The sequence below is a fragment of the Capra hircus genome, chromosome 8 (assembly GCF_001704415.2).
Source record: "Capra hircus breed San Clemente chromosome 8, ASM170441v1, whole genome shotgun sequence".
NCBI lineage: Eukaryota > Metazoa > Chordata > Mammalia > Artiodactyla > Bovidae > Capra > Capra hircus.
Genome location: NC_030815.1, coordinates 9702990 through 9719240, shown reverse-complemented (window position 1 = coordinate 9719240; position 16251 = coordinate 9702990). Strand labels below are relative to the sequence as shown.

The 16251-nt window shown below is 40.6% G+C and overlaps 1 protein-coding gene across 1 annotated transcript in view; it reads right to left on the bottom strand.

Annotated features, from left to right (window-relative positions):
• INTS9 (integrator complex subunit 9) overlaps positions 1-16251 on the bottom strand; it is a 150923-nt gene that overhangs the window by 103100 nt on the left and 31572 nt on the right. The window contains exon 2 of the mRNA XM_005683544.2: positions 8276-8403. Coding sequence (XP_005683601.1) covers positions 8276-8403 — 128 coding nt within the window. The remainder of the gene's footprint in view (positions 1-8275; positions 8404-16251) is intronic.

Below are 16251 nucleotides of genomic sequence, written 5' to 3'. Positions count from 1 at the left end.
TTCCCAGGCCAGAATACTGAAGTGGGTTGCCATTTCCTCCTCCAGGGGATCCTCCCAACCCAGGGATTAAATCCGTATCTCCTGTGCTGATAGGAGGGTTCTTCTTTATCACTGAGCCATCTGTAGTGGGATCAAGGGGCAGGGTTTGGAGGGAACAGAGCAAGAAGATAGCTGCAAAGCCCAATCACTCTCACCAGCCTTCAGTATGGACGTCTTAAAAAAGGTTATTCAAATGAAACTTCATGGAGAGTCCCATATATACTACCCTCCCCCTCAGCCAACGAAAACGCCATCTCTCTGTCCTTCCCATGTAGCAAGGGGTATCAGAAATGATTTCAGAGAGGAGCTCCTGCTTAGTTGGTAGGCTAAGGCAGAGGTGGGATGGGGGAAAGGCGGAGAGCCTTCTTGGCTGAAGGAGCAATCTGTGTAGACTGCTCCCAGGCAGGAGCGAAGGCTTTGAAACTGGAGGAATACAAAGAGCAGGAGGCTAGAAGGGCATGAAATGTACCAAGAGGAACTTGGTACTTAGCCTAAAGCAATGAAAAATCCAGTGAAGGATCTCAAACAGATGAGAGACGAGATTAGATTAATAAAAGGTGATTCCGGAGAAAACTGACATGAAGTGCCCTCTGATAACATGTGCCACCATTTGTGTGGTAATCCTACCAAAAACAGGAACCCCAACCTCATTGTGAAGAATCATGCTGCTGCTGCTGCTAAGTCACTTCAGTCGTGTCCAACTCTGTGCGACCCCATAGACGGCAGCCCACCAGGCTCCCCCATCCCTGGGATTCTCCAGGCAAGAACACTGGAGTGGGTTGCCATTTCCTTCTCCAATGCATGAAAGTGAAAAGTGAAAGGGAAGTCACCCAGTCGTATCCGACTCTTAGCGACCCCATGGACTGCAGCCTACGAGGCTCCTCCATCCATGGGATTTTCCAGGCAAGAGTACTGGAGTGGGGTGCGTTGCCTTCTCCAGAAGAATCATGAGACAAACCCAAACTGAAAGATGCTACATAAAATAATTGGCCTGTACTCCTAAAAATGGCAAGGTCATCAAAGACACAGAGCTGTGAAACTCTTCCAGATTGAAGATTAAAGACATGACTGAATGCAATGTGTCATCTGGATTGAACCCTGGACCAGTAAGTTGCTTTTCTTTTTTTGCTATAAAAGGCATTACAGAGAAATATGAGCTGGTATAGCTTGGGAAATATAAATAAGGTGCTAAGTTGCTTCTGCCACGTCTGACTCTTTGAGACCCCATGGACGGTAGACCGCCAGGCTCTTCTGTCCACTGGATTTCCCAGGCAAGAAAACTGGAGTGGGGTGCCATGCCCTTTCCAGGGCATCTTCCTGACCCAGAGATTGAACCACGTTTCTTTTTTTTTTTTTCCCCTTTCTAAATTTTTTATTTTTTTTATTTATTTTAATTGGATGCTAATTACTTTACAATATTGTGGTGGTTTTTGCCATACATTGACATGAATCAGCCATGGGTGGACATGTGTTCCCCATCCTGACCCTCTCTCCCACCTCCCTCCCCATCCCATCCCTCAGGGGTCATCCCAGTGCACTAGCCCTGAGCACCCTGTCTCATGCATGGAACCTGGACTGGCGATCTTTCTCACATATGGTAATAAACATGTTTCAATATTATTCTCTCAAGTCATCCCACCCTCACCTTCTCCCACAGAGTCCAAAAGACTATTCTTTACATCTAGGTCTCTTTTGTTGTCTTGCCTATAGGGTCATTGTTACCATCTTTCTAAATTCCATATATATATGCTTCAATATATTGTATTGGTGTTTTTCTTTCTGACTTACTTTGCTCTGTATAATTGGCTCCAGTTTCATCCACCTCATTAGAACTGATTCTGATGCATTCTTTTTAATAGGCGATTAATATTCCATTGTGAATATGTACCACAGCTTTCTTATCCATGTGTCTGCTGATGGACATCTAGGTTGCTTCCATGTCCTAGCTATTGTAAACAGTGTTGTGATGAACACTGGGGTACACGTGTCTCTTTCAGTTCTGGTTTCCTTGGTGTATATGCCCAGCAGTGGTATTGCTGGGTCGTATGGCAGTTCTATTTCCAGTTTTTTAAGCAATCTCCACACTGTTCTCCACAGTGGCTGTACCAGTTTGCATTTCCACCCACAGTGTAAGAGGTGAACTCCGTTTCTTACGTCTACTGCATTAGCAGGCGGGTTTTTTACAACCAGTGCCATCAGGGAAGCCCAATATAGCTCAGATTCTAGGATGATATCTATGTAAGTTTCTGGATTTTGATTTTTATGCTGCGGTTATGTAAGAGAATGTCCTCTTATAAAACATGAACTTGAGTATTCAAGGGGCAAAGAAGCATCATGTCTGTATCTTTCGAATGGGTCAGAAGCAACTATATGTGTATGTATTAAGAGGAAGTGATAAAGTGAATGTGATAAAATGTCAGTAACTGGTAACAATAATTGGGAATTGTTTGTACTATTCTCGTAACTTTTCCATAAATCTGAAGTAACTCCAAAATAAAACATTACACAAAAAGAAGACTCTGGATTCAGACAGAGGCAAGGACAGAAGTGAAGACACTGGTTAGAAGGCTTCAGCAGTAACGCATGTAAAGGAGGGTGATGACCACCACAGTAGCACTTATGAGAAGCGACACTATCTGGGAGGTAAAAAATGACAAGGCTCAATGAAAGACTTGGCTTCTCTGGTGGCTCAGTAGTAAAGAACCCACCTGCCAATGCAGGAGACTTGGGTTCAATCCCTGGGACAGGAAGATTCTCTGGAGGAGGAAATGGCATCCCCACTCTAGTATTCTTGTCTGGGAAACTCCGTGGTCACAGGAGCCTGCCCCAAAGAGTTCACGGGGTCGCAAAAGTCAGACATGACTTAGTGACTATACAACAACAGCAACGACAAATGAAAGACTGGGTGCAGGAAGGGAGAAAGGCGGCATCTAGGGGAACTCCCAGTTCTCTGGCCTTTCTATCAGGATGCCCTTTCCTCAGACAGGGCAGCAACGGGCGGGACCCGGTCTGGGAGGGTTGGTTCTCCTCTTCTGGACCAAGTCTAATCACGATCTCAGCTTGGGGCATGTTGAGTTTTGAAGTGCTTTCAAAGGTACATCCAAAGACAGAAGCCGAGTGGGCATTTTGGATTTATGAATGTGGAACTCAGAAGAGCATTATTAACTGAAAAATATACATTTGTAAGTGACTGTCTGGATGGTTATCGAGGCCCTGAGCATTTATTAAATTCCCTTGGTGGAGGCTCTGTGGCTAAGTACTGAGTACTTTAGAATTCTGATGTGTGATGGCTAGATGGAGGAAACTGAATCCCCAAAGGAGATAGGAGAGGAAGAGTCAGAGAAGTAAAGAAAACCAGGATGGCATGATCATGGAGGAGAGTGATGCCAAATGGCCAAGGAGAATGAGGGTGACAACTGAGCATCATAGCTAATGACATGGAAGTCATCTGTGATTTTACTGAGAGACGTCCTGGTGGGTTGTGCGGGCAAAGCAGATGGGAGAGGAGCAGGAATGCTGAAGGGGACAGTGGAGTTGAGAGAAGGTTAGAAAGATATTAAAAAAAAAATTTAAGTTAGAAGTGATTGAGCATAATTAAATGGGAATAAGTCAAGATGGAAAGATTCAAGATAAAGGAAAGATTATAAAAGTGAAATGACTCAGAGGCGAGAAGGGTTGAAAATCAGAGAAGATAAAGTGATTCATTCATTATCACAAATATTTACTGAGCAGCTACTGCATACCAGGAACTATTTTAGGCACTGGGGATACAAACAAAAGAGAACAAACAAACTATCTGCCCTTATAAAACTTACCTTTCATAGAGAAGAAAGACAATAGGTAAAGCAAATATGTCTGTATGATATAACGAGACGTGTTCTGAAGACAAACAAAGCAGGACAAAGAGGTAGGGGGGGACTGGGGATACTATTAATATTTCAGCCAAGTAGACTGCCAAGATTTTGAGTAAATGAAGACACTTTTTGTGAGGAAATGCCATGGGCTGCTAATCATCCCATTAGTATAATGTCCCTCAGAGAGAAAAACAATGACAAGAAGAGAGAGCAGAAGCAGATTTTCTATCTACTTGAGAACACAGAACTAGTTAAAGACAGGAATAAATAGGACAGGGAAAAAAACATGTAGCGAGGACTGTCTGTACAACCCAGGTTTGAATACCTAGATGACTCATGACCCTGCAAAGCATGTGGGTGCCCTTTTGGGAACCCTCAGCATACCCCGCTTTTTGTTTTCTTTAGTATTTATCACAAATATATAGACAGTTGTTTTTGTAACACAAGTATAACTAAATCTTCAGCAGGGTAATTCTTTCTCTCCTGAAGGACTACAAATTCCGTGAGGAAAGAAGAGCTGTCCCGTTCTTGTCTGTGTCCTATGGTTCAGGACACTGAAGATTTTTAACATCAAGGGAATGAACATTTTAATCATTGGAAGGAAACAGACAATGATATTCAGTTTAGTTCAGTTCAGTCACTCAGTCACATCTGACTCTTTGTGAATCGCAGCACGCCAGGCCTTCCTGTTCATCACCAACTCCCGGAGTTCACCCAAACTCATGTCCATTGAGTCAGTGATACCATCCAGCATCTCATCCTCTGTCGTCCCCTTTTCCTCCTGCCCCCAATCCCTCTCAGCATCAGAGTCTTTTCCAATGAGTCAAGTCTTCGCATGAGGTGGCCAAAGTACTGGAGTTTCAGTTTTAGCATCAGTCTTTCCAAAGAACGCCCAGGGCTGATCTCCTTTAGAATGGACTGGTTGGATCTCCTTATGTTAGGCTATTTTAATAAGGAAAAACTTGTTCATCAATTTTGTCAAGAAATATATGTGACACCTACAATTCCTGAATCAACTCTGAATACACCTCTTTTCTCTTTTGGATAATATCAGTTCAGTTCAGTTCAGTCGCTCAGTCGTGTCCGACTCTTTGTGACCCCATGAATTGCAGCACGCCAGGCCTCCCTGTCCATCACCATCTCCTGGAGTTTACTCAGACTCATGGCTATCGAGTCTGTGATGCCATCCAGCCATCTCATCCTCACTCGTCCCCTTCTCCTCCTGCCCCCAATACCTCCCAGCATAAAAGTCTTTTCCAATGAGTCAACTCTTCTTATGAGGTGGCCAAAGTACTGGAGATTCAGCTTTAGCATCATTTCTTCTAAAGAAATCCCAGGGTTGATCTCCTTCAGAATGGACTGGTTGGATCTCCTTGCAGTCCAAGGGACTCTCAAGAGTCTTCTCCAACACCACAGTTCAAAAGCATCAATTCTTCGGCGCTCAGCTTTCTTCACAGTCCAACTCTCACATTCATACATGACCACTGGAAAAACCATAGCCTTGACTAGACGGACTTTAGTCGGGAAAGTAATGTCTCTGCTTTTGAATATGGTATCTAGGTTGGTCATAACTTTTCTTCCAAGGAGTAAGCTTCTTTTAATTTCATCGCTGCAGTTGCCATCTGCAGTGATTTTGGAGCCCCCCAAAAATAAAGTCTGACACTGTTTCTACTGTTTCCCCATCTATTTCCCATGAAGTGATGGGACTGGATGCCATGATCTTCGTTTTCTGAATGTTGAGCTTTAAGCCAACTTTTTCACTCTCCTCTTTCATTTTCATCAAGAGGCTTTTTAGTTCCTCTTCACTTTCTGCCATAAGGGTGGTGTCATCTGCATATCTGAGGTTATTGATATTTCTCCCGGCAATCTTGATTCCAGCTTGTGTTTCTTCCAGTCCAGCGTTTCTCATGATGTACTCTGCAGAGAAGTTAAATAAGCAGGATGACAATATACAGCCTTGATGTACTCCTTTTCCTACTTGGAACCAGTCTGTTGTTCCATGTCCAGGTCTAACTGTTGCTTCCTGACCTGCATACAGATTTCTCAAGAGGCAGGTCAGGTGGTCTGGTATTCCCATCTCTTTCAGAATTTTCCACAGTTTATTGTGATCCACACAGTCAAAGGCTTTGGCATAGTCAATAAAGCAGAAATAGATGTTTTTATGGAACTCTCTTGCTTTTTCCATGATCCAGCGGATGCTGGCAATTTGATCTCTGGTTCCTCTGCCGTTTCTAAAACCAGCTTGAACATCAGGGAGTTCACGGTTCAAGTATTGCTGAAGCCTGGCTTGGAGAATTTTGAGCATTACTTTACTAGCATGTGAGATGAGTGCAATTGTGCGGTCGTTTGAGCATTCTTTGGCATTGCCTTTCTTTGGGATTGGAATGAAAACTGACCTTTTCCAGTCCTATGGCCACTGCTGAGTTTTCCAAATTTGCTGGCATAGTGAGTGCAGCACTTTCACAGCATCATCTTTCAGGATTTGAAATAGCTCAACTGGAATTCCATCACCTCCACTAGCTTTGTTCGTAGTGATGCTTTCTAAGGCCCACTTGACTTCACATTCCAAGATGTCTGGCTCTAGATTAGTGATCATACCATCGTGATTATATGGGTCGTGAAGATCTTTTTTGTACAGTTCTTCTGTGTATTCTTCTTAATATCTTAATATCTTCTGCTTCTGTTAGGTCCTACCATTTCTGTCCTTTATCGAGTCCATCTTTGCATGAAATGTTCCCTTGGTATCTCTAATTTTCTTGAAGAGATCTCTAGTCTTTCCCATTCTGTTGTTTTCCTCTATTTCCTTGCATTGATCGCTGAAGAAGGCTTTCTTATCTCTTCTTCCTATTCTTTGGAACTCTGCATTCAGATGCTCACATCTTTTGTTTTCGCCTTTGCTTTTCGCCTCTCTTCTTTTCACAGCTATTCGTAAGGCCTCCCCAGATGGATGGTAAATGTATTTCTAAGTGATGGGTGTGATTATAACTGAATTTTATCAGTTATGCATAAAATGTAATCTGGAATTGCCTTTGATCTTGTCCCCATCATCTTATCTTATGCCTCTGGTGTTGTTTAGTCTCTCAGTCACGATGACTCTTTGTAACCTCATGGATTTTGGTCTGCCAGGTTCCTCTGTTCATGGGATTTCCCAGTGGGTTGCTATTTCCTATGCCAGGGGATCTTCCTGGCCCAGGGATCGAACCTGCATTTCCTGCATTGGCAAGTGGATTCTTTACCACCTAGTCACCACTGTATGCCTTATCTCAGAAAAAAGTCAACCCTTCATTTTTAATTATACCTTTTGTAGAAGGTTCATGGGGTTATCCTTATGAATAATCACTGAACACAGTGAATTCTTCAGCAGTGAATGAGAACACATGAGATGGTTTACCTAGCTTGTTAAGCTTTTAAGTTCTTAAATCTGCTTGGGATAGCTTCTCTGTTTCCCTTCCTCCATGCGGTATCACTTTTTGCTACTGGGAGTATATCTGCTTCTAAAAGGATCCGCTTCTTTTATAAATTGCTGCTTCTAAATAGCAGCAAGTTGGAAAACTGATCTCTTAGACAAGGTCTTTGTAAGAGTGAATAGTGCTGCCTGTAGGCTTGGGGTAATCTGTCCGCTTTAAGACAAGGACTTTGGCTTCATATGTGATTCTGTGTATCTACAGATGATCAGTATCAGATACTGCTGCTGCTGCTGCTGCTAAGTCACTTCAGTCATGTCCGAGTCTGTATGACCCCACAGACGGCAGCCCACCAGTCTCCTCTGTCCCCAGGATTCTCCAGGCAAGAACACTGGAGTGGGTTGCCACTTCCTTCTCCAATGCATGAAAGTGAAAAGTGAAAGTGAAGTCGCTCAGTTGTGTCCAACTCTTCACGACCTCAGGGACTGTAGCCTACCAGGCTCCTCCATCCATGGGATTTTCCAGGCAAGAGTACTGGAGTGGGTTGCCATTGCCTTCTCCAGTATCAGATACTAACAGATATCTAATACATAGATACCTACCAAAAACAAATGTCAGGCTTTATGATGTTAAGTCCTTGCAAATGATTCTAAAATTCAATTCTTGGGGCTTATCAGTTGACCATTTATCCGTTCCTACATGAATTAGCAAGAAAGATGAAATATACATGACCTCACTTGCACTAAACAGTTGCAGGAACATTTTACAGAAGCTCAGAAGAAGTTGTAATAAAGGAGTCAATCAATAAATCAATACAACACTTTCCATCAACCCAGCCAAAGAATATTATTTTAAGAATGTTTTTAAGGGAACAAAGTAAACTCTGGACAACACAAAGGGCACTGCAATCTTGATGATACTGGGGACCATTTTTCAGCCAACTAAAGCTCAGTCTATTCCAGATGCATCAGTACATACCTTTGAACAAGTGGCAAAGGAAGGAAGTTGAGGGTGGAAGTCATGTCCAGTCCACAGTCCAACATAATGGTGGTTGATTTGAATTTGAGCACATTGCATGGTAAGGTTGGGTGCCCTGACAGGCAATACTGAAAAGATTAAAAAAAATAATAATAAAAACTTTTGTCAGTAATCAGTTACAGAAGAAGTCTCAAAAACGCAGTGAATTAAATAAAGCTGACCATCTTCTCTCATTACAACAGGGTGTAAATTCAGCTAACTTTCTATGTGGTTTCCTCCCTTTCACAGCTCTGGATACCACTTCCCCTCACATTCAGCATTCTCTACCTTGGATCCTATCCAGTTCTTTGTAGGGTGCCAGTTTACATCTCAGGCAAGCAGAGTTTTGGAGGGGCTGAGGTTATTCCAAATAGATGGTTTCCAGGCTGTAGTTTTCTGCTCCATTCTCACATGACACATTCAAATTCCCCTTATCCCATCATACCTAAGTACTGTGTGAAAGTGAAATAAAGTCAAAGTCTCTCAGTCCTGTCCACTGTGTAAAGTCAAATTAATTTCTAAGCTGGAATCACAAACTGTGCTACCGGTTAAGTTTTCTCCTCTGTAAGTCAGTCAGGTGACTTTCCTTTAGGAGTAAACACTGGGGAAAGGTAAACAAACAAGCCTTAGGGTAAGGGCTCCTAATGACTCAGCCTTGTCAGGACAAATGACCTCCTTGATGTGCAGATACCAGGCGGGAGTGAGGAACACCAACTCCCAACAAATCAGGAGCCTCCTGCTTGTGGCAGCAGACCTCAGAGGTCAAAGGGACATGAGCCACCAAGGTGACAGGGCAAACCAACAGGCCAGCTTCAAACACTCTTCACGTCTTCCTCAATGGAGTGGAGATGACAGATACACCACACACCACACTGAGAATTATTTATATGGGATGGACTCTGTGTCACCTTTTATAACTCGACTGCTGCTCTGAAGAAAAAAATGAAAGAAGAGAAAAAAGACCTTTTCTCTCACTTTTTAAGTCATTTTATAGAAGCCTCTCTTGAACAGCAAAGTCCAAAAAATGGAAGGATCAATGTTCCTTATCTCTGGACAGACACATTCTTTCTTTTTAAGTAAAAATCAGGGTAAAGTGGAACTTCCCAGGTGTCACAGTGGTAAAGAATCTACCTGCCAATGCAGGAGACACAGTTTCAATCCCTAGGTTCAGGAAGATGCCCTGGAGAAGGAAATGGCAACCTGCTCCGGTATTCCTGCCTGGAGAATCCCATGGACAGAGGAGCCTGGTGAGTTACAGTCCACGGGGCTGCCGAGAGTCGGACATGACTGAGGACCCACACACATACAGGGTAATGCAGCATCAGTGCTGGCCCCCACGTGACCGCCACAGCTCCGGCTAAGCCGTCACAGCTACTGGTTGCTCGGTTGCTTCCATCACTGGATACATTTCCTACTTTTCTCCAGAAGACAGCACAGGAACTGATGAGTTTTTAAAACTGCAGTTTCTAAAACTGATAAGCAGAGCCAAGGAATTTGGGGTATTTTGTAAGCTTCTTTTCTGGCCACGCTGTGTGGGTTCCAGATTTTAGTCCCCCAACCAGGGATCAAGCCCAGGTCCCTTGTAGTGGAAGTGCAGAGTCCTATCCACTGGACTGCTAGGGAAGTCCCTTGCAAGCTTCTTCATTCCAAGTTTATTTATATAAGATAATTTTTCATTGTATAATTCACAACGCATGGCCTAAAATAGTACAGGGTTACTTACAATAAAAACAGTAGCAAGAAAGTACTAAAAAAGTCCAGGAAGCATGATTTGGGTAATTATACTTTACCTGTAAGTTCACTCTTTAAGAGCAATCAGAACTACAGAATATATTTTCCAACTAATCAGGGCAGAGCTATTCACCCCTGCCCTTTCTCCATCTGTTACCTATTGCCAGCTTGGTCTTCATACTTATTTAGGAATCATGTATTTGTTAAAGATAAACTATCTCAAAATGAACACAGAGCAACCTATTAAACCTGCCCCAAACATAACAGGGGTTCTTATAAGAGTTCGCCTATAAAAAAACAACAACAGATATTCAGAAAAAGCTAAACAGAAAAGAATTGGAATGCATCTAATGATTATTTCTGGGTAGAAAGATTAGTGCAATTTTCTTCTTTCAGCTTTTTGCATCTTCTCAACGTTTGACTACCAGCATTTACCATACTTTTATAATCAGAAAAAAATATATAACTAAAACAAAGCTGAAAATTTAGCCAGCCACATCGAATGACAAAATCTTTTTGATCTTCATCTTTAAATCATGGATTAACAAGCTGCAGCAGAAGACAGAAAATGGACATGGCAAAGCTGCTGCTCAGAAGATTTCAGGCAAAGGAAGTCAGCCATCTAACTGCTCCTGTCATCCAAGGATGAAAAAAGACCAGGGCCACTTCATAAGGGCCATAACCGACTGCAAGACACTTCCAGAGCATCTACTAAGAGTGCCAGACGTTGATGTCAGTAGCTCCAATTTTATGAGTCAGGAAATAGAGCTTTTTACACAGTAGAAGGGGCTGAGAGGAAAGCCAAAGACACACAGCAAGTTCTCCCGACTCCAGAGATCTTACTCCTGCTTCCCAAACCGCGCTGCTCACTTTGTGAGGGTCAGCTCAGTCTGCTGAGGCAAGAGTAATTGTCACCAGCCAATGAGCCACCTGGCAAGGTTCCCGAAGTTTCTCTGCTCCACTGATGCTCTCTGCCTGTTTCCAACATGCAGTTGTGAACAATCACCAAGTAGATGATAATCTCGCGAGGCTTATGAGAATGCACAGAAACAGTAAGTAAGCATGTGACTTTATAATTAGAAAAAAAGATGACAAAAATTTTGAACCGCTCCTCACCAGCGTTTCCCCAGTCCCTGACTTTTCTCATGTTTGTAAAAGCTGTGATTTTAGTGCACTGCTGCTCTGAGTACTGCTCGTAAGACTGACAGCTGTGCTTTCTTTGTCTGTCATTACGTCGCACTTCATCTTTACTGGCTGCCTAAAAGAATACACCATCACTTGTTTGATCCTTCCCTTGCTGTTGAACATTTAGGGTCACTTTAGGTTGCTCTGTCACCAACACGACTGCAGTGTTAACTTCAGCGCTCAAGGCTTTTTTCCATGGACTGTTTCTTCAGAGGATTCCCAGAAGAGGCATTAACTAGGTCAAAAAAATATGAGCATTTTATGGCTCTTGAAATATGCTGCCAAAATGTTTTCCAAAAAAGGCTGTGCCTATCTACAATGTCATCAGTCATACAGCAGAAGATCCGTTACACTGCTTAGTCCCGTTAGCGTTACGGGGTCAAAACCGTCTGGAATCTACCAACACAGAAGTTAGTAAATGTTAGCAGTGGCTATCTAGGAGCAAGTAAATGACCCTAAACAGGAAATCAACTACTTGATAAATGCTTTAGTTTGGAGAGGCAGTTTGAAGAAATGATTTAAAGCAGGGAGTTTGAAGCAAGAATGCCTGGGCTCAAAAACTGGTCATGCTCATTAACACGTGATTTTGGAAAAATTACTTAACTTTGCAAAGATACAGTTTCCTTATCTGCAAGATGCAGTAATAAACGCTACCCTCCTAAAGTTGTGAGGACTAAATGAATAGATACAGAACCTGACATATAGTATGTATTCATTGTTACTGTAGTTACAGAAGGGGCTGAAGAGGCTACTGAAATATTTTTTGGGGGGGACACCTAAATTTACAGCATTTTAAAGAATAAATTCTATTTCATTGTGGCATTCTCTAATGTTTTAGACATCTGTGTGTCCCATGAGACTAGGCAGGGACATCCCTAGATTAGGAATTCACCTGCCAATGCAGGAGACACGGGTTCAATCCCTGGTCTGGGAACTAGGATGCCGCATGAGCAACTAAGTCCACAAGCCACACCTCCTGTAGTCCCCGACTTGTGCAACTAGAGAAAGCCTGCATGCAGCAACGATGACCCAGCCCAGCCAATAAATAAATACCCAGCGCAGCCAATCAATTAAAAAATAAAAAGACTAGGTAAAGTGAACGAACAATTTTACAAATATTTTTCTATTGCTAGTTTTCCCTCCAGGAAGATAAGTTACTATTGCAAAAGTGAATATTCGAGCAAACACAAGGTTTCATAATTTTTATTTTTTTTTAGAATCACTGACATTTTGGGGGTAAGTTTTTTTTTAATCAATTATAGTTAGTAAACATATTTCCAATTCTCTTACTTTCCTTTAAAACCGTTTTATTATGGAAAATTTCAAACACACAAGTAAGCAAAATTAGTACAATAAACTTCCATCACTTAGACTTCACATCTGTCCATTTTCTGCGCTTCTCTTCACTGCCTTCCTTTTGATGTTGACACACTTCTGCAGAATAGCTACTGTGCTGACAAACCAACCTGATCTCTGAAAATACTGTTTTCATAGAGAGTCTTAAATCTATCTCTTATCCACAACTGAGAAAAAAACACGATTCCATTTTTCTAAATGTCACAGCAAAATTCATTGAATCTAACTTCTCCCAGCTTTAACTCATCTTTAGTTTTTAGCACCTCTGAGTCCTATAATAATTTATATCTATTTCTGAAATCTCTACTTTGTCCACTGTCCTTTTTTGGTTTTGTTTCCCATTTTTGCCCTCAATGCTGTAGTTTTTACTATATTGAAATATTTGAAAACAAGTTAGAATGAAGACCTCAGTACTAAAACAGTCTTCCCAAGGATCTTAATGGAGGCTACATTTAAGCTATGTATTTAGGGAATGCTGCCATTTCTACTATAAAATAACATTTTTCTGAGCCGGAAGCAATGCACTGACTTCTTTTAATTTTTTTGCTCTTCCTGTACAGTTTAAGATGTTTTATTCCTTCAGTTCAAAACCAACTAGTCAATTATCATTAACATAAATATATCTTTGCTTTCCAATTTCTACTCTTGGTTTTATTGTTCAAGCTTTATTTGTAAAAATTCCTGCAGCTGGATGTGCAGTGTAGCCCATTAAGTTATGCATTCAGGCTCCAGATAGCCCTCTAAGTGATGCTCTGGAGGCATTTTTCAAATTCACATTGAGTTTTCAATTTATCCATTTCTAAGGACTATGTGACTTCTATTGTGATTTCTGCTTTGAGCCACAAAGAATTGTGTGTTGTATATGTTCATGTGCTTGGTTTCACTTTCAAATATAAAGGTGGTAATGGTTATCTTTTGGTAATTGATTTCTAATTTTCTTGTGGGCAGGGAATAGATTTTATACATACTTCCTGATATTTATTGAAACTTGCTTTGTAGCAGTGTAGTGTGAATGGCTGATTTTTTATAAATGAACCAGTGTGCATGAAAACTGGAAATACGTAATCTAATTGTATACAGAGCAGACTGAGTTTATTATCTCACCTAAATCTCCTATATCTTTACCTACTTTTGAGTCTTAGGAAAAAAGAACTTGTCGATTTCTTATTCAAATTCTGTCCTATTTTGCTTTTTACATATTGAGGCTACATTGCTACAAAATTGAAATTACTACTATTGAATGTTTTATCATTATGTAATGCTCTCTGTCTCAAAATCTATTTTTAGATTTATTTCTAAATAATATTATAGCTATATCAATTTTTCCTTCACTGAATCAGTCTTATGTTTTTTTAAATGAAATTTACATATATATAGTTAAAAGTGAATCACCAAGAAGCAACTACTTGTGAGCTATTTCTTCTAGTTATTTCTCAGTAATATCATTATACTATTATTTCTTGAGTTTTAGTTGTTACTGACTTTTTTCTACTATGGAAACTATTTCAAAACTGATGAAACTTTGCTATGGTCCATAACCAACATATGTACAAAAGGATTCTCTATCACATTTGAAACAAAGCTTATGAAGACAACTGCGACTTTACTTGAACTGGGTAACAAAAATTTAAAAGGAATGAGAAGTTTGTGTAACAAATTAATGTACCAATGAACACAATCATTAAAGCAACCTGTCAAGATTTAACTCTGTTTTTCCCTCTCAGTGCTATGCAAATTAAAGAAAGATATACCCTAACAATAGTATTTAGAGTCAGTGAATTATTCTACACTTTTTTTTTTAACAGTTAATGATTATTTACCATCATCTTAACCAACTTCTTTGTTCACCATGCTTCTTGTATCTCATTTCTCTCTTTTAGGGCCAATTCCCTTTTTCCTGAAGTACATCCTTCAGTCTATTTCCTTCAAATGGTAAACTCTTAGTCATTCACTAGTCTGGAAACTTCTTAATTTTGACTTTACTCCTCAATAGTGATGGTGATGGAATTATAAGGTAGCAAACTACCTTCAACAGTAAATTTATTAATCCAGCTGTCCTCTGGCAACTCTGAGGGCTAGTGAGAAATCTGCTGCTGGTCTGGTAATCCATTATAGGTGGCTATTAAGATCTCTTTGCCAATAGTGTTTTGATATTTTATTAAGATGTACACTGGTATTTTTTGCGGGGGAGGGAATTATGCTTCTAACATATAAGGACTTGCCTTTCACAGCTGTGAAAAACAGCCAGGCATGATCATTTTTAATACTACCTCTACTGCATCCTTCCTAGCTTCTACTAGTGAAATGCCTACTGAATGTATGTTGTAATGTTTCCTTTTACTGTCTCTGTAACTAAATTATCCTTTCATAGTTTGCTTTTTGAGCTCTGTATATTCCATTCTGGATACTTTTCTCAGCTCTATCTTAATTCGCTAATTCCTTCCTATTGGTGTCATATCTGCTATTTAAACTCCTCTACTGAAATTTTCTTTTCACTGACTGCTTTTCAACTCTAGAAGTTCTCTTTTGTAAAAAATAACATCTTGGTCTCTTCACAGGTTTGATATCTTCATTTATGTCTTTGATCATTTTAATGTTTTAATTTTAAACTCTCCATCAGATTGTACAATTGTCTAAAGTTCTTAGGAATCCTGTTAGGTTTGATGATTCAAATTGATAATGGATTTCATTACTGTTGTTTTAACTTTTTGGATGGTGAGCCCATCTTTGGTGGGGTACATCTGTGGGAATTCTATGTATCACCATCTTGAGATCAATCTTTAAGTTGATTTCTCAGCTTGACTATTTATACTTATAGAGGAGCAGACAAATCAGATTTAAGACTCTCAAAGCACTGGCCCCAGCTCCTTGCAGAGGCAATCTTCCTTACTGACCTCTTGAACAAGCAAATGGTATTTTTCAGGTACTCCTTTCACTGAGGTACACAGCCCTTGGTGGTGGTGGGGGGTCAGGGGAGAGGGGCAGTTTCTGGTTTTGAAATATATGTTTCTGAATATTACAACTGTTACTAAGAAGACTCATATTATGACCTCTGGTTTCAGCAAATTTAAGACTTTAATTTTAAAAAGCTGCTATGAACACAAAATGACAACTAGCCAATCTGGCCTCACAAAAATCTTTAAAAGCTGTATGAACTACTGTAAACTGCATTAACAACAACAAAATTTGGCAAATCAACTATGTCTCAATTAAACAAATAAAAAATAAAGAATTTGTCAGATTAGTATGTAAGGTCAACTCGGCAATTTCATCATATGGCAAATTCAAGTTTAGTGAACTGGCTTTGAGAAGTCAGTCTGTCTTTTGCAGAGAACCATGGACTGAAACATCACATATGTACTCCTCTTTCCTAGTCTTCTTTAAAATGATGATAATACATAGAGTTATTATGATACGGTATTTATTAAACGTCAGACACTCTGCAAGAACTTTACATCTAACTCCTTTAAGCCTCCTGGGAACGCTATGAGGTAGACATTATGCCCATTTTACAGATGGAGAAAATGCAGCACAGAAATTGTGAGGTCCCAAAGCTGTAGAGGCTGTGCCAGCACGAGAGCCCAGGAGAATGAGATCTGGACACAGAGCACTTCACCACCACTGCATGCCACGCCGCACAAAGAGGAAGGGACAGACCGGAAAAC